Source organism: Corythoichthys intestinalis, chromosome 3 (assembly GCF_030265065.1).
Source record: "Corythoichthys intestinalis isolate RoL2023-P3 chromosome 3, ASM3026506v1, whole genome shotgun sequence".
In the NCBI taxonomy this organism is placed as follows: domain Eukaryota; kingdom Metazoa; phylum Chordata; class Actinopteri; order Syngnathiformes; family Syngnathidae; genus Corythoichthys; species Corythoichthys intestinalis.
Window position 1 is genome coordinate 55,661,357 of NC_080397.1, and position 25,250 is coordinate 55,686,606.

General features: G+C 39.3%; 1 protein-coding gene across 3 annotated transcripts in view; it reads left to right on the top strand.

Moving 5' to 3' along the window:
* Positions 1 to 24,529, top strand: part of LOC130913560 (pleckstrin homology domain-containing family A member 2-like) — a 71,135-nt gene extending 46,606 nt beyond the window's left edge. For all 3 annotated transcript variants that reach the window (XM_057832248.1, XM_057832247.1, XM_057832249.1), the window contains 2 exons: positions 14,838 to 14,915; positions 22,603 to 24,529. In XM_057832248.1, the coding sequence (XP_057688231.1) occupies positions 14,838 to 14,915; positions 22,603 to 23,040 (516 nt within the window). In that variant the 3' untranslated portion in view covers positions 23,041 to 24,529. The remainder of the gene's footprint in view (positions 1 to 14,837; positions 14,916 to 22,602) is intronic.
* Positions 24,530 to 25,250: the final 721 nt, after the last annotated feature.

Here is a 25,250-nt window from a genome sequence, read left to right on the forward strand (position 1 = left end):
TGGGGGAAAAGAAGGACTAACGTTTTGATTAGCATCGAATTTGTTTAATCAGAAGTCACAACCTTACAAACTAACAAGGAGGTCAAAAGAGGCCCAAAGCATCATAGTTAACTGTGGCAATAAGTGGCAAATATACAAGAATGTGTAACATTTTACTGAAACATTTTTCTAATAGAAATAAAAAATATATTGGTATATATTGGCATATAGGTCATTGTTCTGCCTTTGGCAATATGTGTTAAACAGGGGTCCTCAAACTGTTTCCTGTGAGGGCCACATAACTTTTACCTTCTCTGATGAGGGGCCAGGGTCAGTTTGTAACAGAAAAGGTGTGACGATTTGCAGGAGTGCCTAAATGTAAAAAATTATTGTTTTTTTTTTTTTTAGAAAGCCACAATCAAATACAAATAATATAATATAATATAATAACACTATTAATTAAATAGATAATAACCAAATAACCCTCTCTGGGTTCTTCACAGAAAAAAGCTAGGAAATAAATAACACTATTGGGGAAAAAAAAAAAAATGTTCAGGGGGCCAGACCAAATGTGGAGGTGGGCCGTGTCCGGCCCGCGGGCCGTAGTTTGGGGACATTACACTTTAACAGTTAGAGTGTATTATTTACCATTATATTGAAATGCATGCCTTTTAGTTTTTATGGCGCTTCCACGCTCATGTGGGGGCGCCCTTGCGCTTCCTCACGCAAAGAAGAACACGCTCACGTGAAGAAGAGTGCGCTTAGTACACGCGAAGAAGAAGTGCGGCTACAAAGCATCCAAGCGATTGAGCGAGTTAGTGAGAGAGGGAAACACTGCTACTAGCCTACTTTCTTTGTTAATGTTTGTAAACTATCTAGAGGCAACGCCTGTATGTATCATCTTTTGTGTTGTTGTTGTGTGTTTCCACTCGCGATCGGACACTTAAATCCAGTTGTGCAGTGGTTTGAACAATCTGCTAATGCTAGCGAACGCTTGCAACAGTGCCTTGCAAAAGTATTCGGCCTCCTTGAACCTTGCAACCTTTCGCCACATTTCAGGCTTCAAACATAAAGATATAAAATTTTAATTTTTTGTCAAGAATCAACGACAAGTGGGACACAATCGTGAAGTGGAACAAAATTTATTGGATAATTTAAACTTTTTTAACAAATAAAAAACTGAAAAGTGGGGCGTGCAATATTATTCAGCCCCCTTGCGTTAATACTTTGTAGCGCCACCTTTTGCTCCAATTACAGCTGCAAGTCGCTTGGGGTATGTTTCTATCAGTTTTGCACATCGACAGACTGACATTCTTGCCCATTCTTCCTTGCAAAACAGCTTGAGCTCAGTGAGGTTGGATGGAGAGTGTTTGTGAACAGCAGTCTTCATCTCTTTCCACAGATTCTCGATTGGATTCAGGTCTGGACTTTGACTTGGCCATTCTAACACCTGGATACGTTTATTTTTGAACCATTCCATTGTAGATTTGGCTTTATGTTTTGGATCATTGTCCTGTTGGAAGATAAATCTCCGTCCCAGTCTCAGGTCTTGTGCAGATACCAACAGGTTTTCTTCCAGAATGTTCCTGTATTTGGCTGCATCCATCTTCCCGTCAATTTTAACCATCATCCCTGTCCCTGCTGAATAAAAGCAGGCCCAAACCATGATGCGGCCACCACGTTTGACACTGAGGATGGTGTGTTCAGGGTGATGAGCTGTGTTGCTTTTACGCCAAACATATCGTTTTGCATTGTGGCCAAAAAGTTCAATTTTGGTTTCATCTGACCAGAGCACATTCTTCCACATGTTTGGTGTGTCTCCCAGGTGGCTTGTGGCAAGCTTTAAACGAGACTTTTTATGGATATCTTTGAGAAATGGCTTTCTTCTTGCCACTCTTCCATAAAGGCCAGATTTGTGCAGTGTACGACTGATTGTTGTCCTATGGACAGACTCTCCCACCTCAGCAGTAGATCTCTGCAGTTCATCCAGAGTGATCATGGGCCTCTTGGCTGCATCTCTGATCAGTTTTCTCCTTGTTTGAGAAGAAAGTTTGGAAGGACGGCCGGGTCGTGGTAGATTTGCAGTGGTCTGATGCTCCTTCCATTTCAATATGATGGCTTGCACAGTGCTCCTTGAGATGTTTAAAGCTTGGGAAATCTTTTTGTATCCAAATCCGGCTTTAAACTTCTCCACAACAGTATCTCGGACTTGCCTGGTGTGTTCCTTGGTTTTCATAATGCTCTCTGCACTTTAAACAGAACCCTGAGACTATCACAGAGCAGGTGCATTTATACGGAGACTTGATTACACACAGGTGGATTCTATTTATCATCATCTGTCATTTAGGACAACATTGGATCATTCAGAGATCCTCACTTAACTTCTGGAGTGAGTTTGCTGCACTGAAAGTAAAGGGGCCGAATAATATTGCACGCCCCACTTTTCAGTTTTTTATTTGTTAAAAAAGTTTAAATTACAGTGATACCTCTACATACGAATTTAATTCGTTCCAGGACCTTGTTTGTAAGTCGAAATGGTCGTATGTCGAGCAGGATTTTCCCATAGGAATACATTATAATTCCATTAATTCGTTCCAAAGCCTAAAAACATACACTAAATTCTTAATAAATATTGCTGGCACTGTTACAAATGGCAATTAAACATAGAAAAACAAATAAGTTATAAATAAATAATTCAGAATAATTTACAGGCATGAAAATCTCTCACCTTTCGGCGAAATTCGCCGTTTTGAAGTCAAAAAGGATGACCTACGTGAATCGTGTAGATCCGAGGAGAAACATTTTTAGGGGGGGGGGGGGGGGGGTCGTTTGTAGGCATGTGCCAGTTACCTTCACGGATTACCATGCTATGAAAACGTCGCGGTTACTAAACCACTAAAATTTTCCGTCATACGTATTCGTTATTTTTCATGTGTCGAAAATGCAGCCAGAATTAGCTTGGCGCGGCAGCGCTTACCCCTTCCCCTGTGTGATGCTGCGTGTGTCAGTGACGCTATTCCAGCAAACCCAAAAACAAGCACTCCAAACGCAAGGCGTAAATTCTTCAATTTATTGATCACTCAAATCGTGGTAACTGAAATATACCAAATGAATACATTTAAAACGTTGTACACTCGTATTTTTCCACATGTGAGTAGCTTCAACAGTTTAGCTTCATGAAAAAGTTCGTCAAAAACAAAACACACATTTTCCTTTCAAATTCAATACACAAAGTTACTAAAAACTTACAAAGACGAATGATAGGCAAGGCTTAGCTAGGACAGCAACTTCATTGAGGTTAATCACAGCCGCTGAGAGAGAATCAAGTTTGTATGCGGGGAGGAAAAAAAAAAGAGAGAAAAAAAAAAAAAAAAAGAGCGTCAAAGATCGCTAATTGCGACAGATGATCTTGTACTAAGCACAAATTCACATTCGCTGGAGGGGGTAAAGTATCACTCCCAATTGTTTTTAGATGAATGCATTTGCCAGCATATTGAATTTAGTGAGTAATGGTTTTCGTTTTCATATTTTGTGGTATGACAAAGTTACTGCCGTTCGTTGCAGCTTGCGTTGAACACTGCCGGAGCGTCCGGTGAAAAAATAGCTCCCATTAAGATAGCGTCAAGCTTGTGTATTTAACGGTAATATAAAAGCAGTGTTGTCAATAACGCGGTATCGTAATGCGTAACTAATCTGATTACTTTCTTTCAGTAAAGAACAATCTAACGCTTTCATTTTTTAAAATCAGTAATCTGAGTAAAATTACTTTCCTTGATGCCTGTGCGTTACTATTTTGTTATTGCCCCATAATGTATGTAGAATGAAGAATACTGTAGTCATGGGAGTGACATCACATGTCACATTTTTTAATTGGGGATAGAACAAAAAGGGTCACGTGTATTACCATGATGCGTGGGCGCTGGGAGTTTGCGGCCAAAACAACATAGCCTTGCTACCTCGCCAGGATGCAATGAAATAGGCAGGAGATATACTACAAACGGCTGCATTTGCACACTGGAAACACAGCCATTACTTCACATTTTTGTCCAGTAAAGATAACAAAAATATCTCCGTGCGCTGCAAACTTTGCGCTGGCTCAAAAAGACTGTCCACCGCTATAAGCATCCAATTCAAGCACCACTTGGAATTACAGCACAACAGGTAACACGACAGCCAGGACTTTTTGATACTGCTCGTGCTCAATCCTCGGTTCAAGCTCAGTTGTTGTTGAGGGTTTTGAAAGCTTAGGTTTAAAGAAATTCTAAATATCCGTCTTGCCTCCTCAGCTGTAGTTTTGGCTAAGCAATGCAAACGGCTGTCTCTAAGGTTCTATAGTCACATGATCTGTTCGAAAAATAATTTGGACCCATTATGAAATACTTTGAAGGATTCCTGTTCATTTTATTCATTTGTGTTGTTTGTTTTATTGCTCTAAAACTTTTATAGACAACATTTTAAGGGCCATATTCAATGGTCTTTATTTTAAAGGGGAAGTTCAGAATTTTTTACATTAGGCTTAATCTTTGAGTTAGCCGGGGTTTAATTAGTCGTTGGAAATGATTTGAACAAATTCTGTGCAGTTTGACAGTTATTTGTTAGTTTCGGGGCTCCGGAGTGGCTAAGCTAGCGCGAGTCAATGGTGGTTGAAATCAACTCCTTCAACTAATTAAACCCCCGTTAACTCGAATATTAAGCCTTATGTGAAAAATTAAAATGGTCAAATTCGCCACATGTAGGACGTTTTGCCGACGGCGGACATTTTGGCAGAACGCCGGAACATATTTCCTCCACACCTTTCTCACCTTTTTAACCCCTGACCCATTTTCATGCCTGAATTTAATAATAAGAAGAATGATTAATAATTATTCCTGTAAATAATGTAACGAATCAGATTCTAATATGGCGGACACTTTTTACTGTCCCTGAACGCACCGCGAAGCTGACGTCTCAGTGAGATAGGTCGGTGAGGTAGAGATAATACTTTCGTTTTCTTGAGCAGTCAACTGCTTAAGACAATGGGCGTTTTGTGTTGGATAAGTTCTTAAATAAATGATAAAAACGTGACGAAGCTGGCGATTTCCTTGGCAATGTTACCACAATAATAATTGTCACCTTAACTTATAAATAGTGGCGAACGGTGGTCGGAAGAGGACCATGGAGCTGTATTGTTGAGCCAGTTCAGGGACGCGCACCCCAAGCTCATATTTTTCTATAACTTGCATCTTCATTTCAAAGGTAAGCATCACTTTTTTCCTTGTTTCTCCAACTGTATCAACTTTTTTTGAAAACTGTGTTGATTTCTCACACAAGAAAATCCACCGTGCGTTCGTTTGCAGTGCTGTCATGTCGTCGTATTTCAAGCAACTCGTCGGATGTAGAAACAAATGGCGGCTCAAATTTTACGTCGGATGTCGAAAAGATCGTGTGTCGAAGTGATCGTATGTAGAGGTACCACTGTATCCAATAAATGTTGTTCCACTTCACGATTGTGTCCCACTTGTTGTTGATTCTTGACAAAAAAATTAAATTTCATATCTTTATGTTTGAAGCCTGAAATGTGGCAAAAGGTTGCAAGATTCAAGGGGGCCGAATACTTTTGCAAGGCACTGTAACTGTTTGTTATTGTAGTATTAGCAGCAAATCTTCGCTGATTTACGTTGATGCGAACCTGTTTGTTATTGGGGACGAAATTGATTTGTTTAATTTCTATTTTTAGTTTCACTCTTCAAGTGATGATTGAATAAAGTCAGCAAATTATACAAACGTCTAATGCATCGTCATTTGGGAGTTCAGCTAGCTATATAGCCAGGACTGAGCCTTGCCATCTCGGTGAGGACAATGCAGTTGTATTCCCTCCCGATCTCCACCTTGCAGTGACTGCAAGTCGCTTTGTTGTAATTTTTTCCTCGGGAAGTGAAGACACACTTTCGAGCGTCTGAACCTACGTGCTGTCATTGTTATGTTTACGGCTGCAATGCTCGTGCTAAACCATCGTAGCCTTTCATTTTCACCCTCTTTCCTGGTGACGTGTAGCCAAACTTTGGAGCGAGTGGTTCTTGGCGCCATGCTAGTTTTGATGCGTCTAGACAACAAGACATGTCACGACGCAATACGCGTCTTTAGGAATTGTTAAGGGGATCGTTAAGGCTTTTTCATTGTGATGTCAAGGCCTCGAAACACTAGGAACCTGTTCGGAATTGGAATCGGATTTCAATTCCCATCCCTAGAACTAAACAATTAAAACCGAAAAACTGTTTTTTATAACTTTCTGCAAAATGTAATTTTCAATCAATCAATCAAATGCAATTTCTGTTGAAGAATAAATAAGGACACCCCCACATTCAATCCCACTTAAAATGGCTAAAATCACACACAGGGGTATCACATCAGGTGCACATGATTAGAACATCATTACTCAGTGTTTTGAAGAAGGCTTGCTTTATTTAAACCTCACATTTAGTTTGGTATGCCCCTGACTCTTGAAGTGAGAAAAAACACCATGGTAAGATCAAAGGAGCTGTCTGTGGCCTTCAGAAAGAAGTTTGTAGACGCTTATGAGTCTGGTAAGGGATTTCAAAACATCTTCATAAGAATATAAAATCAGCCATTCCATTGACTGGAAAATAGTCTACAAGTGGAGGACATTCAAAACAACTGCCAACATGCCCAGGTCTGGTCGTCCAAGCAAGTTGACCCCGAGAGCAGACCGCAAGATGCTAAAAGAAGTCCTGGACAATTTGGACATTTAGGGATGTATGTTTTTTCCAAGGGGTGTACTCACTTTTGTTGCCAGGGGTTTAGATATTAATGGCTATATTTGGAGTTATTTTGAGGGGAAAATAAATGAACTCTATTATATAAGCTGCACACAGACTACTTTTCATTGTGTGAAAGTGTCATTTAGTCAGTGATGTCCCATGAAAAGATATACTTAAATATCTGCAGAAATGCGAAGGGTGTACTCACTTTTGTGATACAATGTATTTCCTGTTGTTGTTTGTTCTTCTCTCTCCTTTTCTATGTCCCTTTTTGCCCCCCCCCCCCCCCCCCCCCCCATAACCGCTGCTCTCTCCTAATAAACGAAACACAATGAATAATCATCACAATGGGAGTATATCACATTAAAACTGTTCAGACCAGTAGGACACTCAGATTCCCATTCTCTCTGCAAGCAGCTGAACAGGACAGGTAAAAAAAAAAGATGTCATTTAGTGTCATTCGGCAAATGATCTCACTTTGGAATGGATGTAAAAGATCTGAGCTGGACAAAAATTGAGTTAGAGACAAAATTTGCCAGATGACACTTAATGAAATCTATCTTAAGCATTCATTAATGCCCATGACAGCGTCATATCAATAATTATGACGGTCTTATGACAGTCTTATGACGTCGCTGTCAAATAAAGTATTACCTATTAAACCAAATAGATCAACAAATGAACCGCACTGGACTATAAGATGTAATGAGGGTAAAAAGTAGCAGCTTATCGTCTGAAAATTACGGTAGTTACTTTACAATTGTAGAGTAATTCAGCCATTCTGTCGGGGTATTGTCACAGTATTTTTTAACAAAACAAAGGAAAGCAGACTGCAAGATGCTAAAAGAAGTCTCCAAAAACCCTAAAATGTCATCACAGGACCTACAGCAGGCTCTTGCTATTGTTGATGTGAAAGTGCATGCTTCTACAATCAAAAAGACACTTCACAAGTTTAAACTTCATGGGAGGTGTGCAAGGAGGAACCTTTGCTCTCCAAGAAGAACATGAAGGCCAGACTGAAGTTTGCCAGAGTGAATGTAGACAAAAACCAGGACTTCTGGAATAATGTTCTTTTGTGCAGATTAATCTAAAATTGAATCATTTGGACACCAGAACAGAAATGTTTGGCGTAAACTAGAGCTGAAACTAATACTCGGGCAACTCGAGTAACTCGAGTTTAAAAACTGATCCGAGTAATTTTATTCAACTCGAGTAAACGTTTATTTTGACAGCTCTAAGCATCACGTTTTGCTCGAGCTACTTTTAATGCGGGACAACGCGTTGATGTCACGTGCGTAGAGGAAGAAGCAAAAAAAAAAAAAAAACTTACTGCAGCCGACAGCAGCTACAAACGACGCCGACGTTGCTAAATGCTAGCCCGCACGATGCTACGTTGGTAGCAGGTAGCATCTGATGAGTCTCATAGAGATCACATGTATGTTGAACTAGATGCGATTTGACAGACTCGGCCGCGTCTGGGCAGCGTTAGTAAACAGCCGCCATCTTAAAGCAGTAGAGCGCTAACCGCTAATAAAGAGCGCTCAGCGCTAATAAATAAGATTAACGTTACTGTCTCTAGCTCACGTAACGGTAGCCCTGCGGAGGGCTAGGTTTCTATTAATTATGACCAATGTCGATGCGTGGCTAACATGTCTTACATACAGGGTTTTACATAACATAGCGATGTGAAGTGATGAGGGTGTAAAATAAAAACTCAATAATGCTAACTATCAATTTTAGCTCAGTAGTCATTGCTGGATAAAACACCAAGTAACACTGGTCCCTAATGTGCTCCAATACAGGCTGTATCATACATTTATTTTGAACACTGCAAAAACTCAAAATCCTATCAGGACTTAAAGTTTAGACTAACTTAAAATGTAACTAGAACTTAAAAATGGCTCGTCACAAATAGAAATTCAATTGAAACACGTGGGGGGAAATCCAAACTTTTAAGTGATGTGTGTTATCAAGCGTAACAGCATTTTTAGGTATATATATATATATATATATATATATATTTTTTTTTTTAATAAGCTCTAAAGGTTTTTTGAGTGAAAGCAGTGGATTAGTCTTTTTTTATTCTAGTTACACCTGAGATGCAATTGTTGGCTGTTTTCAACAATATACATCGAAAATAAAGACATTGATTGACTGAAAATGGTTCAAGATTAGATGAAATGTCTTGTTTTCTCATGTATATTTATAATTGCGCTTCACCTAAAAATATATTAGTTTTATCCGATTACTCGATTAATCGATAGAATTTTCAGTCGATTACTCGATTACTAAAATATTTGATAGCTGCAGCCCTAGCGTAAACCCAACACAGCATTCCAGGAAAAGAACCTCATACCAACTGTGAAGCGAGGAGGTGGAAGTGTCATGGTTTGGGGATGCTTTGCTGCAGCAGGACCTGGCCAGCTCACCATCAAAGAATTCACCATGAATTTTATCGTGTATCAGAGCGTGCTTGAGGAACATGTGAGATCATCTGTGAAAAAAAACATAAAGCTGAAGCGAAACTGGAACCTGCAACATGACAATGACCCAAGACATACCAGTAAATCCACCAAGGACTAGCTGAGAAGGAAGAATTGGAGAGTCCTGGAATGGCTGAGTCAAAGCCCAGATCTTAATCCTATTGGGATGCTGCGTTGAGGAGTGGGGGCAAACTTTGTTCAGACCGATGTCAAAGACTGGTAGATTACTACAAAAAGCGTCTCACTGAGCCAAAGGGGATAACACTAGTTATTAGAGGTTCGCAAAATTTCCGATTCTTAGATTATTCGCGATTCGGCCGTGAAAGATTCGAGAATGATTCACAGACATCCAAATTCCGATTATTGAAATATGCGAAGTAAAGCGGAAGTACAACACACTCAGCGCGCCGCGCGGTCCTCAGGACGCAATGAGGAACGAAGCGAGAGTAGCTAAACATCATGCTTCTCATTACCCGGCCCCTCGGGTAATAACAATGCTCAACTCACGGCTCTAGCTCAACTCATGCCACGAGATAAAAAAAAAAACACAACAACATACCTGACTGCTGCCGAAAAGCTGCTACAAAGTACATCCACATAATGTTACGGTAGATATCATTTATATAGGACTAGATGCAATATAGTTTCGGTAGCGTTAGCAGCACATCTACAAAAAGCTAGATACGGGCATTAGTAAATGACCACCATCTTAAAGCAGTACACTTCCCTGCAAGGCTGTTGTAGCGAACCTTCCAAGCGAACCTAATTAACTTTTTATCTAAAATACTCCTAAATCGGTAAAATATTGACTTGAATCTATCTTTAAAATAGTTTTAAAACTTTCACATGTCGAAAGTAGACAAAAGGGAAATTATGAAATAACGGGAGCAATTTTAACAACTTTAACGGTTGATTCACAACATTAAATTAATTGAATGTAGTTTAAAGCTGCTGATACAGAATGGGGACTGGAGTTTTTTGTTTACTGTTATTTTTGTATATTTGTTTACTGCTATATGTTAACTTGATACTGAAATAGTAGTTTGGTTTAGCCTGAGAGTATTTTTGAACAATTTTGGAACTAATGTACAAAACATTTTTTAAAAAAAGGAGGGGAGTGCATCAATAATCGTTTTATAATCGAATCTGAGCCTCTGAATCGTAATTGTAATCGAATCGTTAGGTGCGCAAAGATACCCAGCTCTACTAGCTATTAGGTGGTAGTGTCCTAACTTTTTCCTCAGTTAGAATATACATTTTTGTTGATATATTTGTTTTAATGAGTAAAACAGTGTTAATTTTGTTGTTTACCTGCAATTAAATCACTTTCCAGAGATAAAGAAAAACAACGTCAGACATTGATATGTGAGCATTTCTTAATAAAAAACTGAATTTTTAATGGGGTGTCCTAGTTTTTTCACATGACTGTATAAGGTTTATGCCACATACAGTATTACCTCTATATTATAATGCATAAGTCACAGAGATGTTATTTTGCAAAGCAGCAAGCAGGTGTGTGCGTGCATGTATGCTGGTGTGTTTTGAGATGTTTTCTTGAAATGCTCCGCTGCTGAAGTGTAGCACAAGCTCCGTTTTAAGGATTGTATTTGTGAAGCAACCACAGCCATCTGTTACCATAACAATAATAACATCCTGTTGATACCTTCCCATGGGAGGACAGCTGAGAGAAATGGCAAGCATAAGCACATTTGTTTTCGTGCTAGAAAAAGGGAAGCCTGGTCGATATTCTGTAAACTAAATGGAAAATGAATGTCCAGGCCAAATAATTTGAATACAATGCAAGATTTATAAAGAAATATACAGTTAAGACTTAACAGCTTGACTCCCAATGTTGTACTAACACACTATTGGTATAAAGAGCAATTTAAAAGAACTATTAGTCAGAAACATACAGTATCATTTTTGACAAACTTTTTGTACACTCACATCTACTTGTTCCTGTGGTTGAAGTTTGAAGAAAGTTCAAGTATGGTAATTTTCGGACTATAAGGCGCACCTGAATATAAGCCGCCACCCACCAAATTTGACACGAAAACGACATTTGTTCAGAGACGAGCTGCACCGAACTATAAGCCGCAGATGTCCTCAATGTTTTATTAGATATTTACAGCAAAAGATACTAACCGGTAACACTTTATTTGACAGTGGCGGATTTTCATATGACAAGCCATAATTATGACATGACACTGTCATGAGCATTAATGAATGCTTATGACAGATATTGTGTATGTCATGTAGTGTCATTTACAGTGGGGCAAATAAGTATTTTGTCAACCACTAATTGTGCAAGTTCTCCCACTTGAAAATATTAGAGAGGCCTGTAATTGTCAACATGTCTCTCAACCATGAGAGACAGAATGTGGGAAGAAAAAAAAAACACAATGTTTGATTTTTAAAGAATTTATTTGCAAATCATGGTGGAAAATAAGTATTTAGTCAATACCAAAAGTTCATCTCAATACTTTGTTATGTACCCTTTGTTGGCAATAACGGAGGCCAAACGTTTTCTGTAACTCTTTACAAGCTTGTCACACACTGATGCTGGTATTTTGGCCCATTCGTACATGCAGATCTCCTCTAGAGCAGTGATGTTTTGGGGCGGTCATTGGGCAACACGGACTTTCAACTCCCTCCACAGATTTTCTAAGGGGTTGAGATTTGAAGACTGGCTAGTCCACTCCAGGACGTTGAAATGCTTCTTACGAAGCCACTCCTTTGTTGCCCTGGCTGTGTGTTTGGGATCATTGTCATCCTGAAAGACCCAGCCACGTCTCATCTTCAAAGCCCTTGCTGATGGAAGGAGATTTTCACTCAAAATCTCTCAATACATGGCCCCATACATTCTTTCCTTTACACAGATCAGTCGTCTGGGTCCCTTTGCAGAAAAACAGCTCCGAAGCATGATGTTTCCACCCCCATGCTTCACAGTGGGTATGGTGTTATTCGGATTACAATTCAGTATTCTTTCTCCTCGAAACAGGAGAACCTGTGTTTCTACCAAAAAGTTCTATTTTGGTTTCATCTGACCATAACACATTCTCCCAGTCCTCTTTTGGATCATCCAAATGCTCTCTAGCGAACCGCAGAGGGGCCCGGACTTATACTGGACTGTCTCAGAAAATTAGAATACACAATATTCTAATTTTCTGAGACAGTCCTGTATATTGTTCTATGTAAAGGACGTCAGCCAAGGTCGGCCCCCCACATTTTTACCACGCCAAATCTGGTCCCCTTTGCAAAAAGTTTGGACACCCCTGCTTTAAATGGTGGATTAATGTACAGGACTGTCTCAGAAAATTAGAATATTGTGTATTCTAATTTTCTGAGACAGTCCAGTACTTTCTTCAGCAGGGGGACACGTCTGGCAGTGCAGGATCTTAGTCCCTGGCGGCGCATTCTATTACTGATAGTCGCCTTTGTTACTGTGGTCTCAGCTCTCTATAGGTCATTCACTAGGTCCCCTGTGTGGTTCTGGGATTTTTGCTCACCGTTCTTATTATCATTTCGACGCCACGCGGTGAGGAGGGAGTTGAAAGTCCGCGTTGCCCAACGACGGCCCCAAAACATCACTGCTCTAGAGGAGATCTGCATGGAGGAATGGGCCAAAATACCAGCAACAGTGTGTGAAAATCTTGTGGAGAGTTACAGAAAACGTTTGGCCTCCGTTATTGCCAACATAACAAAGTATTGAGATGAACTATTGGTATTGACCAAATACTTATTTTCCACCATGATTTGCACATAAATTCTTTAAAAATCAAACACTGTGATTTTCAGTTTGTTTGTTTTTTTCACATTCTGTCTCTCATGGTTGAGGTTTACACACGTTGACAATTACAGGCCTCTCTAATATTTTCAAGTGGGAGAACTTGCACAATTAATGGTTGACTAAATACTTATTTGCCCCACTGTATATCTTTCACCTCTGGCACCTACACACTAATTCAGGTCTTCGAGGAGATTCTGAACAAGGCCATACAGTCCCAGGTTGGCTCCCTATTGATTTTAATGCATCATACACCAGGATGTGGGGCGACTGGGACCGCTTTGGGGGGGAGTAACCTGACAGTGGTCGCCCCGCTGCACGCACCACATACATTATACTCCACGAGGGGGGCTTCGGCGAGGGTCGGTGGGATGTGCGGTTGGGAAGAACTTTCATTCAGTGATCCCACTGCCTTCAGCCAGGTTCTCCTATTTTAATGCAGACACTGCGCTACCCACTCCGGGTGGGTACACAGTTCGGCCTCGGGCTTAGTGGGCCGTGGGAGTCCCGCGTGTGCCTTGTCGGTTGGGTGGGCGAAGGGGGCGGTGGCGCGTCCCCTCATCCCCTCTCTGAAGACAAGTTAATGGGGCCGCGGATGGTCTGGGAAACCACCTTGGGTCCCGGGGGGATGACTAGCTGGAGCTGCTGAAAGAGGTACGGACTGAGCTGGCTCACCTCCCCGAATGGCTGGGTGGGGGCTGTGGACCACCATGCAGCATATCCCTTTGTCTGCAGGACAATCACACGTCTGATGGGATTCACACATGACTGGGTGCAAATAGACACACTCAAGTTGAGAAACTATCGGTTAAGCGATCAGGCACCATAGAAGAGGATGTCAACATATCCACACTTACATGTGATTCACATAATAATGGGTTCCACACCTCACAGTGTCAAATTGTGTACGCTCCACCCCGCCCCTCTCTTTCTGCCCCCCTGCCCCCCTCGCCCTTTTCTCCTCGGTCATCAGGCCCCCACATGGTGTCAACCGGAAATACAATTAGCTAACGATACGATATTCATAGTTAGTGTAGGTGTTGAATGTATTTGTTGTTGCTGTTCGTTCTTCTATTCTATTTCTCTCTCCTTTTTTATTTCCCTTTCTGTCCTCCCATAACCTCTTCCTGCTCTCTGCTTTCTCCTAATAAACGAAACACAATGAATAATCATCACGGATGGTCCGGGAAACCCCCCTGGGTCCCGGGGGGATGACTTGCTGGAACAGCTGAAAGAGGTACGGACTGAGCTGGGTGGGGGCCGTGGCCCTGGGGCGGCTCACCATTCAGCATATCCACTTGTCTGCAGGACAATCACACGTCTGATTGGATTCATGCATGACTGGGTGCTATTGGACACACTCAAGTAGAGAAACTATGGGTTTAGCGGTCAGGCAGCATATGATAGGATGCCAACATAACCACACTTACATGTGATTCACATAATATTGGGTTCTACACCTCACAGTACCAAGTTGTGTGCGCTCCACCCCACCCATCTCTTTCTGACCCCCCCTTTTCTCCTCAGTCATCAGCCCCCCACATGGTGTCAACCGGAATAAAATTAGCTAACGATACGATATTCATTATTAGTGTAGGCGTTGAATGTATTTCTTGTTGCTGTTCTTTCTTCTCTCTCTCTCTCTCTCCTTTTCTATTTCCCTTTCTGTGCCCCCATAACCCTTTCCTGCTCGCTGCTTTCTCCTAATAAACGAAACACAATAAATAATCATCACAATGAGAATATATCATATTCCCATGTGATACATTAAAACAGTTCAGACCAATAGACCAGTTTTACTTGTTAATGTATGGCCTTATCTGTCCATAGACTGACTCTCCAGAGGATATGCATGGCTGGATCAGGGACATCGAGATGAAGATTCAAGACTTTCGAGGTCCTACCAAGGTAGTATACTGCAGCTCTTCTTAACAAAAACAATTTCAAGGGTTTTTTTCTTTCTTTTTATATGATCAGGTTTGTCGAGCAATGGATGTGATTAATGGTCCTTAATGCCGTCTCTAGAGATTTCGTAAAGCTTCTTTTTATCCTGATACTTAACAGTCATTTAAAACAATATGAAAGTCACCAAGCTCCCCGATAAGGCTAGTGTTTTTACTGTGAACCTGCTTCTGTGTGAATGGATTTCAGCACGACTGTTCCTTCTTGAGTCAAATTGTTCAGTTGCACTAAATTGAAAAGGCAGTTTCTTCTCCTTGGCATCCATTTTAAATGTGACTCTTCTAGGCATGTGCCGCTATGTGATTTTGACATTATGATAACCTTAAGCAAAAATACCACGGTTTCAGAGTCTCACGGTATTGCAATTATACCTCTAAAATGTGTTATTTTGACAGATATGGTTAAAAAAAAAAATCCATTGAACAGGATTTATTCTTTTGATTTATTTAATCACAACATATTTGCAAATTGGAACATCAACATGAATATGTTACAATAAATATAATTTATAGAATAAACAGATAGTTCGAGCTTAAGTTGCTCAACATTAGAACGAGAACCCTTGGTAATATAAAACTGAACTTAAACAATGTATGATCAAATTGATTTTACATAAAACACAATATTAATTAGTTGAATATTAATGGCGAGCAAGAGACAGAGCGCGTGTGTATGACCCGGATCATTATTTACACATTATACACACCCAACCACCCTCTCCCAACACAGAAAGTCGCCAGAGAGGAAAAAACACCACAGGCTGGATTATGTAAATGTTATTTGTTATTTTGAACAGATGTTCACAATTAGAGCTGGGAATCTTTGGGCACCTAACGATTCGATTACGATTACGATTCTGAGGCTCCGATTCGATTATAAAACGATTATTGATGCACCCCCCTCCCTTTTTTATTTTTTTTTATTTTATTTATTTATTTTTTTTATATTTTGTACATTAGTTCCAAAATTGTTCAAAAATACTCTCAGGCTAAACCAAACTACTATTTCAGTATCAAGTTAACATATAACAGTAAACAAATATGCAAAAATAACAGTAAATAAAAAAACTCCAGTGCCCATTCTGTATCAGCAGCTTTAAACTACATTCAAATAATTTATTGTTGTGAATCAACCGTTAAAGTTGTTAAAATTGCTCAACTTTAACAACTTTCTGTATCAGCAGCTTTAAACTACATTCAATTAATTTAATGTTGTGAATCAACTGTTAAAGTTGTTAAAATAGCTCCCGTTATTCCATAATTTCCCTTTTGTCTACTTTAGACAAGGGAAAGTTTTAAAACTATTTTAAAGATAGATTCAAGTCAATATTTTACCGATTTAGGAGTATTTTAGATAAAAAGTTAAATAGGTTCGCTTGGAAGGTTCGCTACAACAGCCTTGCAGGGAAGTGTACTGCTTTAAGATGGAGGCCGTTTACTAACGCCCGCATCTAGCTTTTTGTAGATGTGCTGCTAATGCTACCGAATCTAAAATGCATCTAGTCTTATATAAATGATATCTACCGTAACATTATGTGGATGTACTTTGTAGCAGCTTTTCGGCAGCAGTCAGGTATGTTGTTGTTTTTTTCTTGTTTCAAATTATTTAACATATTTCTCTGATCAATTACAGTCACAGTAGATAATCAAATTCTTAAATCAATATTCTGTAGCCACAAACATTATTCAAAATCTTTCCTTCTTCCAAGTTTTGGTTTTTTTGTATTGCTTAAAACAAGGCTGTTAAGATTATTTTCAGCTAGCTATTTTTCTTCCAAGAAATCTGAGAGAAATACACTTGAAGCGATGGCAGATAATTTCACTTTTTGCCAATAGATTTACACTTAAAACTGACTAGTTTTAAGAAGGTGTGTTTTGCAGTGTATTAATGTTATATATGTTAGGAATGGCTTACTTTTAAAGGCATTTTGTGCAACTTAGGTATTTACTCTTTAAGTAATTGTTGCCAAAAGTTTAACATTACACAATGTCAGACAATCTGTCATTATTTAGATGTTTGAATTGACGACTTGTTCATATTTTATGTTGAAAAAAAAAAGAGCAATAAATTATATTTTTGCACAGTAATATTTTCTTTTGTGTATACTTTAAAATTTTACATAAATCTTTTAATAGAATTATCGGCTTGACATTATCGGTTATCGGTTGGAATGAGGAGGAAATTATCGGTTATCGGTATCGGTCCCAGGCCACGGAATCCTTGCTGCATTTTTTTGGAACATAAAAAAAAGCTAATTCCGTTTCGTATGACGGAAAATTTTAGTGGTTTTGTAACCAGGCCGTTTTCGTACCATGGTAAACCTTGAAACCGGTAACCGACACATGCCTAGACTCCTCATACAGTGCGCATTGGCTACACCCTTGACATTTATGTCTTTTTCTGAAATGTCAGTCAAGTCTCAAACTGGTTGAGTGTGTACGACGTCATCCTAACTGTCGCACTGTGGTAAAAAATCTTGCCACCTCCTCCTGCCTTTCCAAACAAAACTGGTTCTCACTGGATCTCATCTCAGGCAAATATTTCTCAATTTTTAATCGACAAGGCATTTATATTTCGTGAGTTTCTCATTAAAAAAAATGTCTGTCTACAATTGATTGAACGTGATTACAATTTTTGTAAGCAAAAAAAATGAAAGCCCCTGCGTTGATTTGTTTTCTTGTTTGTAAATAGAATCCATCCACAGTGTATATTTTTAGAGCTTATACAGTGGAGAAAATAAGTATTTGAACACCCTGCTATTTTGCAAGTTGTTGACTGTTGGAGCAGTCATTAGAAAATGGAAGAAGCTAAACATGACAGTCAATCTCAATCGGAGTGGAATCCCATGTAAAATACCACTTCGTGGGGTCTAAATGATCCTAAGAAAGCTGAGGAATCAGCCCAGAACTACTCAACAGTAGTTGGTCAATGACCTGAAAAGAGGTGGGACCACCGTTTCCAAGGTTACTGTTGGTAATACACTAAGATGTAATGGTTTGAAATCACGCATGGCACGGAAGGTTCCCCTGCTTAAACCAGCATATGTCAAGGCTCGTCTTAAGTTTGCCTATGACAATTTGTTGTCAGATGAGAGTAAAATAGAACTTTATGGTCATAATTCCACTAACCGTGTTCGGAGGGATAAGAATGATGAGTACTATCTCAAGAACACCATCCCTACTGTGAAGCACCGGGGTGGTACCATCATGCTTTGGGAGTGTTTTTCTGCACATGGGACAGGATGAGTACACTATCTTAAAGAGAGGATGACTGGGGCCCTGTATTGTTAGATTTTGGGGAGCAACCTCCTTCCTTCAGTCAGAGCATTGAAGATGGGTCGTGCCTGGGTCTTCCATCATGACAATGACCCAAAGCACAAAGCCAGGAAAACCAAGGAGTGGCTCCGTAAGGAGCATAACAAGGTTCTAGTATGGCCTAGCTGGTCTCCAGACCTAAACCCAATAAAAAAACCTTTGGAGGGAGCTCAAACTCAGTGTTTCACAGTGACAGCCCATAAACCTGACTGATGGGTGGTCTAAGATTCTTCCTGCAGTGTGTGCAAACCTGGTGAAAAGCTACAGGAAACGTTTGACCTCTGTACTAATTATTAACATTCGTTTTCTCAGGTGTTTAAATACTTATTTTCAGCTGTATAACACAATCAAATGGTTAAAAAAAATCATACATTGTGATATCTGGATTTTTCTTTAGATTCTCTGTGACAGTGGACATTTACAGTCCCTGACAAAAGTCTTGTCGCTTATCCATTTTGTAGAAACAATTGCTAATAACTAGGGCTGTCAAAATTATCGCGTTAACGGGCGTTAATTAATTTTTTAAATTAATCACGTTAAAATATTTGACGCAATTAACGCACCCGCTGGCATATTGCCTCAAACATTACAATGAGGCCGTTTATGGACATTAAGAGTGAAGAGAATGCCACCGGCCGCTTGGGGGCAGCGCCGTTCCATACTCATGTTATGTCTTCTAAACATGGGAGAATTAGTAGTTGAGAGACGTTTATGCTGTATTCACAATGCAATGCAAATTGCTATTTGTGCTCCACACATATTTCGGTAAGTTTTCTTTCTTTTGGTGGCAATTATGTGTCTCTTGTTTTATTTTGGGTAAGATATGTACAGATACAGTGGGGAGAACAAGTATTTGATACACTGCCAATGGGTTTTGGCAGTGTATCAAATACTTGTTCTCCCCCTGTATATGTTATACAGTAAAGGCGAGTGGACACAGGCGCGCCGTTTATTGGCATAAGCTTCTCCTTCACAACAAACATAAGTATCGTTTAGTGAAAGCACATCAAAAATAATATTCCTATCTCTCAAAAAAAAAAAAAAAATGTTCTCGAAAAGAAAAGCACTTTAGTCTATAGTAATGAGGCCCTATTCTGACACACAGTTAAACAACAATGCTAAATAAACTGGCATTCCATATCAATTTAGCTATGCAAAATACAAGTAAAACTTTTCACTCTATTTTTATTATTGTTATTTTTATTCTTATTATATTAACTCTACTTTTGATTGAAAATTTTACAAATTTTATTAAAACGAAAACATGAAGAGGGGTTTTAATATAAAATTACTATAACTTGTAACTGTAACATTTATCGTTTAAGAACTACAAGTCTTTCTATCCGTGGATCACTTTAACAGAAAGAATGTTAATAATGCCATTTCTGGATTTATTGTTACAATAAACAAATACAGTACTGATGTACAGTATGTTGTATGTATACATCCGTCATGTGTCTTATCTTTCCATTCCAACAATAATTTACATAAAAATATGGCATATTTTAGAGATGGTTTGAATTGCGATTAATTGCGATTAATTACGATTAATTATTTTTTAAGCTGTAATTAACTCGATTAAAAATTTTAATCGTTTGACAGCCCTACTAATAACCTAACTTTTAATTATTCAATTGGTTTCAGAAATAGCTCATATGAAAGCTAAGACCCTCCCAAATGATGTTGAATGTACAAAAATATATTTGTTTCACTGAAAAAAGATTGATCATTTAATGAAGAAATTAAGGTCAAATTTTGGCAAGACAAAAGTTTCGTCGTTGACAGAAAGTAGTGTGAAACGTGAACAAAAAAATGTACTTTAAATACAAAAATATGTTACATAGCATAAGCGAATTAAGTTGTGGTGCTGTGAGATCCAAATTTAATATTTTGTATGACTTCCATGGGCTTCAGCAAGGATTCATACAATTTATTGATGAAGTCATCAGGAACATCAAAGAAAGCAGTCTTGCATGCCTCCCAGAGTTCATCAACATTCTTGGGTTTCGTCTTCCATGCTTCCTCCTTCATCCTACCCCAGACATGCTCAATGATGTTCATGTCTGGTGACTGGGCTGGCCAGTCCTGGAGGATCTTGAGGTAGAGATTGAAGTATGCGATGGAGCACCATCCTGCTGTAGAATTTGTCCCTTTTTACGGTTAGGAATGTAAGAGGCAGCTAAGATTTGTTGATATTTTAGACTATTTATCTCTCAGGGTGCAGACAATTAAAAAAAACGTGTGGCATTTGCCAAAGCCCACAGCCTGTCAAAAAGATGGATGCTTTTTCAGATGAATCTTCCATTGAATTACACCACAGATGCCACAAATATTGCAGGAGACCTACTGGAGCCCACATGGATCCAAGATTCACTCAGAAAACAGTGAAGTTCGGTGGTTACATCATTATCAAAATCTTGGTCTGGGGTTACATCCAGTATGGGGGTGTGCGAGAGATCTGCAGGGTGGAAGGCAACATAGATAGTCTGAAATATCAACAAATCTTAGCTGCCTCTTACATTCCTAACCATAAAAAGGGACATATTCTGCAGCAAGATGGCGCTCCATCGCATACTTCAATCTCTACCTCAAAGTTCCTCAGTGCGAAGAAGATCAAGTCACTAGACATGAACATCATTGAGCATGTCTGGGGTAGGATGAAAGAGGAAGCATGGAAGACGAAACCCATGAATTTTGATGAACTCTGGGAGGCATGCAAGACTGCTTTCTATGATGTTCCTGATGACTTCATAAATAAATTGTATGAATCCTTGCCGAAGCCCATGGAAGTCATACAAAATATTAAATTTGGATCTCACAGCACCACTACTTAATTCGCTTGTGGTATGTAACATATATTTGTATTTGAAGTACATTTTTGTTCAATTTTCACACTACTTCCGGTAGGCGACAAAACCTTTGTCTTGCCATAAATTTGACCTTTGTCTTCATTAAATGATAAATCTTTTTTCAATGAAACAAACATATTTTTTGTACATTCAACATAATTTGGGAGGGTCTTAGCTTTCATATGAGCCATTTCTGAAACCAATTGAATAATCAAAAGTCAGGTTATTAGTAGGGCTGTCAAAAGTATCGCGTTAACGGGCGTTGATTAATTTTTTAAATTAATCACGTTAAAATATTTGACGCAATTAACGCATGCACTGAATGAGCCGCTCTCGCATTGCCTCAAACAGATTTCAGTGATGCCGTTGATGGACATTAAGAGTGAAGAGAATGCCACCGGCCGCTTGGGGGCAGCGCAGCGCCGTTCCATACTAATGTTATTCCTTCTAATAGTGGGAGAATTAGTAGTTGTGAGACGTTTATGCTGTTGCTTTGTGCTCCACACATATTTCGGTAAGTTTGCTTTCTTTTAGTGGCAATTATGTGTCTCTTGTTGTATTTTGGGTAAGATATGCACAGAGATATATCTGTTATAAAGGCGAGTGGACACAGGTGTTCTTTGGGCTGCGCCGTTTATTGGCATAAGCTTCTGCAACTCCTTCACAACAAACAGAAGTATCATTTAGTGAAAGCGCAACAAAAATAATATTGCTATCTCTCAAAAAAAAAAAATGTTCACAAAAGGAAAAGCACTTCAGTCTGTAGTAATGAGGCCCTATTCTCATACAGCTAAACAACAATGCAAAGTGAACTGGCATTACTCGGAGTTTGGTCACTCAATCTTATTATTGTTATCTTTATTCTTATTATATTAACTCTACTTTTGATTGAAAATTGTACAAATTTTCTTTAAACGAAAATATGAAGAGGGGTTTTAATATAAAATTACTATAACTTGTGACTATAACATTTATCTTTTATGAACTATAAGTCTTACTATCCGTGAATCACTTAAACAGAAAGAATGTTAATAATGCCATTTGTGGATTTATTGTTATAATAAACAAATACAGCACTTATGTACAGTATGTTGTATGAATATATCCGTCATGTGTCTAATCTTTCCATTCCAACAATAATTTACAGAAAAATATGGCATATTTTATAGACGGTTTGAATTGCGCTTAATTGCGATTAATTACGATTAATTAATTTTTAAGCTGTAATTAACTCGATTAAAAATTTTAATCGTTTGACAGCCCTAGTTATTAGCAATTGTTTCTACAAAATGGATAAGCGACAAGACTTTTGTCAGGGACTGTATACCTAAGATGAAAATTTCAGACCCTTCCATGATTTATAAGTGGGAGAATCTGCAAAACAGCAGGGTGTTCAAATACTTATTTTCTTCACTGTACATCCTACCAGCCATTGTGATTTTTTTTTTCTCTCTCTTTTTTATGCTAAAGGGATTTTCATTCAAACGAGGTTCATCTCTCTATCGAAGTCACAACGCTTCTGCAAGTCGAAGTTATCAGACCGTCGAAAAGCGGCCTACTCTCGTCAAATCGTGCTCTATTGCACCGGGTTGGCAGCCGTGGACACCTATCCCTGCAAATGAGGCCTCTATTTTGGATGCGGAGGACAATGACAGTGCTTTTAGCCCTGTTCCTACAATGGCCTCGCTGTCTTCCTCTCCTAACTCTTCCTCCACGTCTTCCTCCTCCAACTCTCTCTCAACCCTAGCCTCTTACCCCAGCGTGCCCAGTAGTGGATTGGGCATCCTCACGGCCTCAGGAGACGTGGCATGCGGGCGTCGGAGGCATCGCTCGCAGCCTCAGCCTCACACGGGCTGCATGTTCCCATTCAGCTTGGATGATGACAACATTCGTACCACTGATGTCTAGATTCCGTGGTTCTTGTTACCTATTTTGACATGAATGTGACTGGTTCTTGTTGTATTCCTAACCTCTACTAATAATGTCACCCTGTGTCAATGTCACGACAAGCGACGAGCGCCCCCAGATGATCATATTACAGATGACGTGGGGACCAAAGTACAGTTGTGGTCAAAAGTTTACATACACTTGTGGAGAACATAATATCATGGCTCTCTTGAGTTTCCAGTTATTTCTACATCTCTGATTTTTCTCTGATAGAGTGATTGGACCAGATACTTTGTCACAAAAAACATTCATGAAGTTTGGTTCTTTTATGACTTTATTATGGGTGAAAAGAAAAAAGTGATCAAATCTGCTGGGTCAAAAATATACATACAGCAGCGGTAATATTTGGTAACATGTCCCTTGGCCATTTTCACTTCAATTAGGCGCTTTTGGTAGCCATCCACAAGCTTCTGGCAAGCTTCTGGTTGAATCTTTGACCACTCCTCTTGACAGAATTGGTGCAGTTCAGTTAAATTTGATGGCTTTCTGACATGGACTTGTTTCTTTAGCATTTTCCACAAGTTCTCAATGGGGTTTAAGTCAGGACTTTGGGAAGACCATTCGAAAACCTTAATTCTAGCCTGATTTAGCCATTCCATTACCATTTTTGATGTGTGTTTGGGGTCATTGTCATGTTGGAACACCCAACTGCGCCCAAGACCCAATCTTTGGGCTGATGACGTTAGGTTATCTTGAAGAATTTTAAGGTAATCCTCCTCCTTCATTATCCCATTTACTCTCTGTAAAGCACCAGTTCCATTGGCAGCAAAACAGCCCCACAGCATAGTGCTGCCACCACTGTGCTTGACGGTAGGCATGGTGTACTTAGGGTTAAAGGCCTCACCTTTTCTCCTCCAAACATATTGCTGGGCATTGTGGCCAAACAGCTCGATTTTTGTTTCGTCTGACCACAGAACTTTCCTCCAGAAGGTCTTATCTTTTTCCATGTGATCAGCAGCAAACTTCAGTCGAGCCTTAAGGTGCCGCTTTTGGAGCAAGGGCTTCCTTCTTGCGCGGCAGCCTCTCAGTCCATGGAGATGCAAAACACACTTGACTGTGGACACTGACACCTGTGTTCCAGCAGCTTCTAATTCTTGGCAGATCTGCTTTTTGGTGATTCTCGGTTGAATTTTCACCCTCCTGACCAATTTTCTCTCAGCAGCAGGTGATAGCTTGCATTTTCTTCCTGATCGTGGCAGTGACAAAACAGTGCCATGCACTTTATACTTACAAACAATTGTTTGCACTGTTGCTCTTGGGACCTGCGGCTGCTTTTGAAATGGCTCCAAGTGACTTTCCTGACTTGTTCAAGTCAATGATTCGCTTTTTCAGATCCATGTATGTATATTTTTGACCCAGCAGATCTGATCACTTTGTCTGTTAACCCATAATAAAGTCATAAAAGAACCAAACTTCATGAATGTTTTTGTGACAAAGAAATATCTGTTCCAATCACTCTATCAGAGAAAAATCAGAGTTGTAGAAATAACTGGAAACTCAAGAGAGGCATGACATTATGTTCTTCACAAGTGTATGTAAACTTTTGACCACAACTGTAGTATCGGATTGTCAGTGTTGTTCAAAAATAGGATGAAGCAATTTATTTAGGTTTTTTTGTGCAGCTTCCACTAAAAACTTGAATGTTGATGTGAATTGATCTCGCAGGGCTACAAATGATTGCACATGCTTTTAACCCTTTGTACGTGTCTTCAGTTAGATATGGTCTCCGCAAAAATAATGTATATTTTTATAGTTCACGCGCCCTCTCTTTTAGTATTCTTTCCATGGGCGACATCTAATGCAAAGTTTTGAGAGCAACCTTCATTAACATTCAACAAGCATTTCCTGGCCCCTAACAAGACAAGCGAAAGTGTTCTGCTGCCAACCTCAAACATAAAAGTTCACACTGACAATTGAACCATCAGTGCTTAGTGCACACGAAATGGCGGTGCGACGATAAATAATACTACCACTATATGGTACTTGATGAAGGATATAAAGTACTGCTTATGAGCAGGTTTATATGGTTTGAAATGTGATAACTCACCACTTACCCTACAGCATTTTGGGGGTGTACACGTTGCCACTTCTGGTAATTTATTAGCATTTTTGCACTTATTTTATTTTCTACCATTTTATATTCTTGACTTTCACAACTTCAAGTAGTAGTC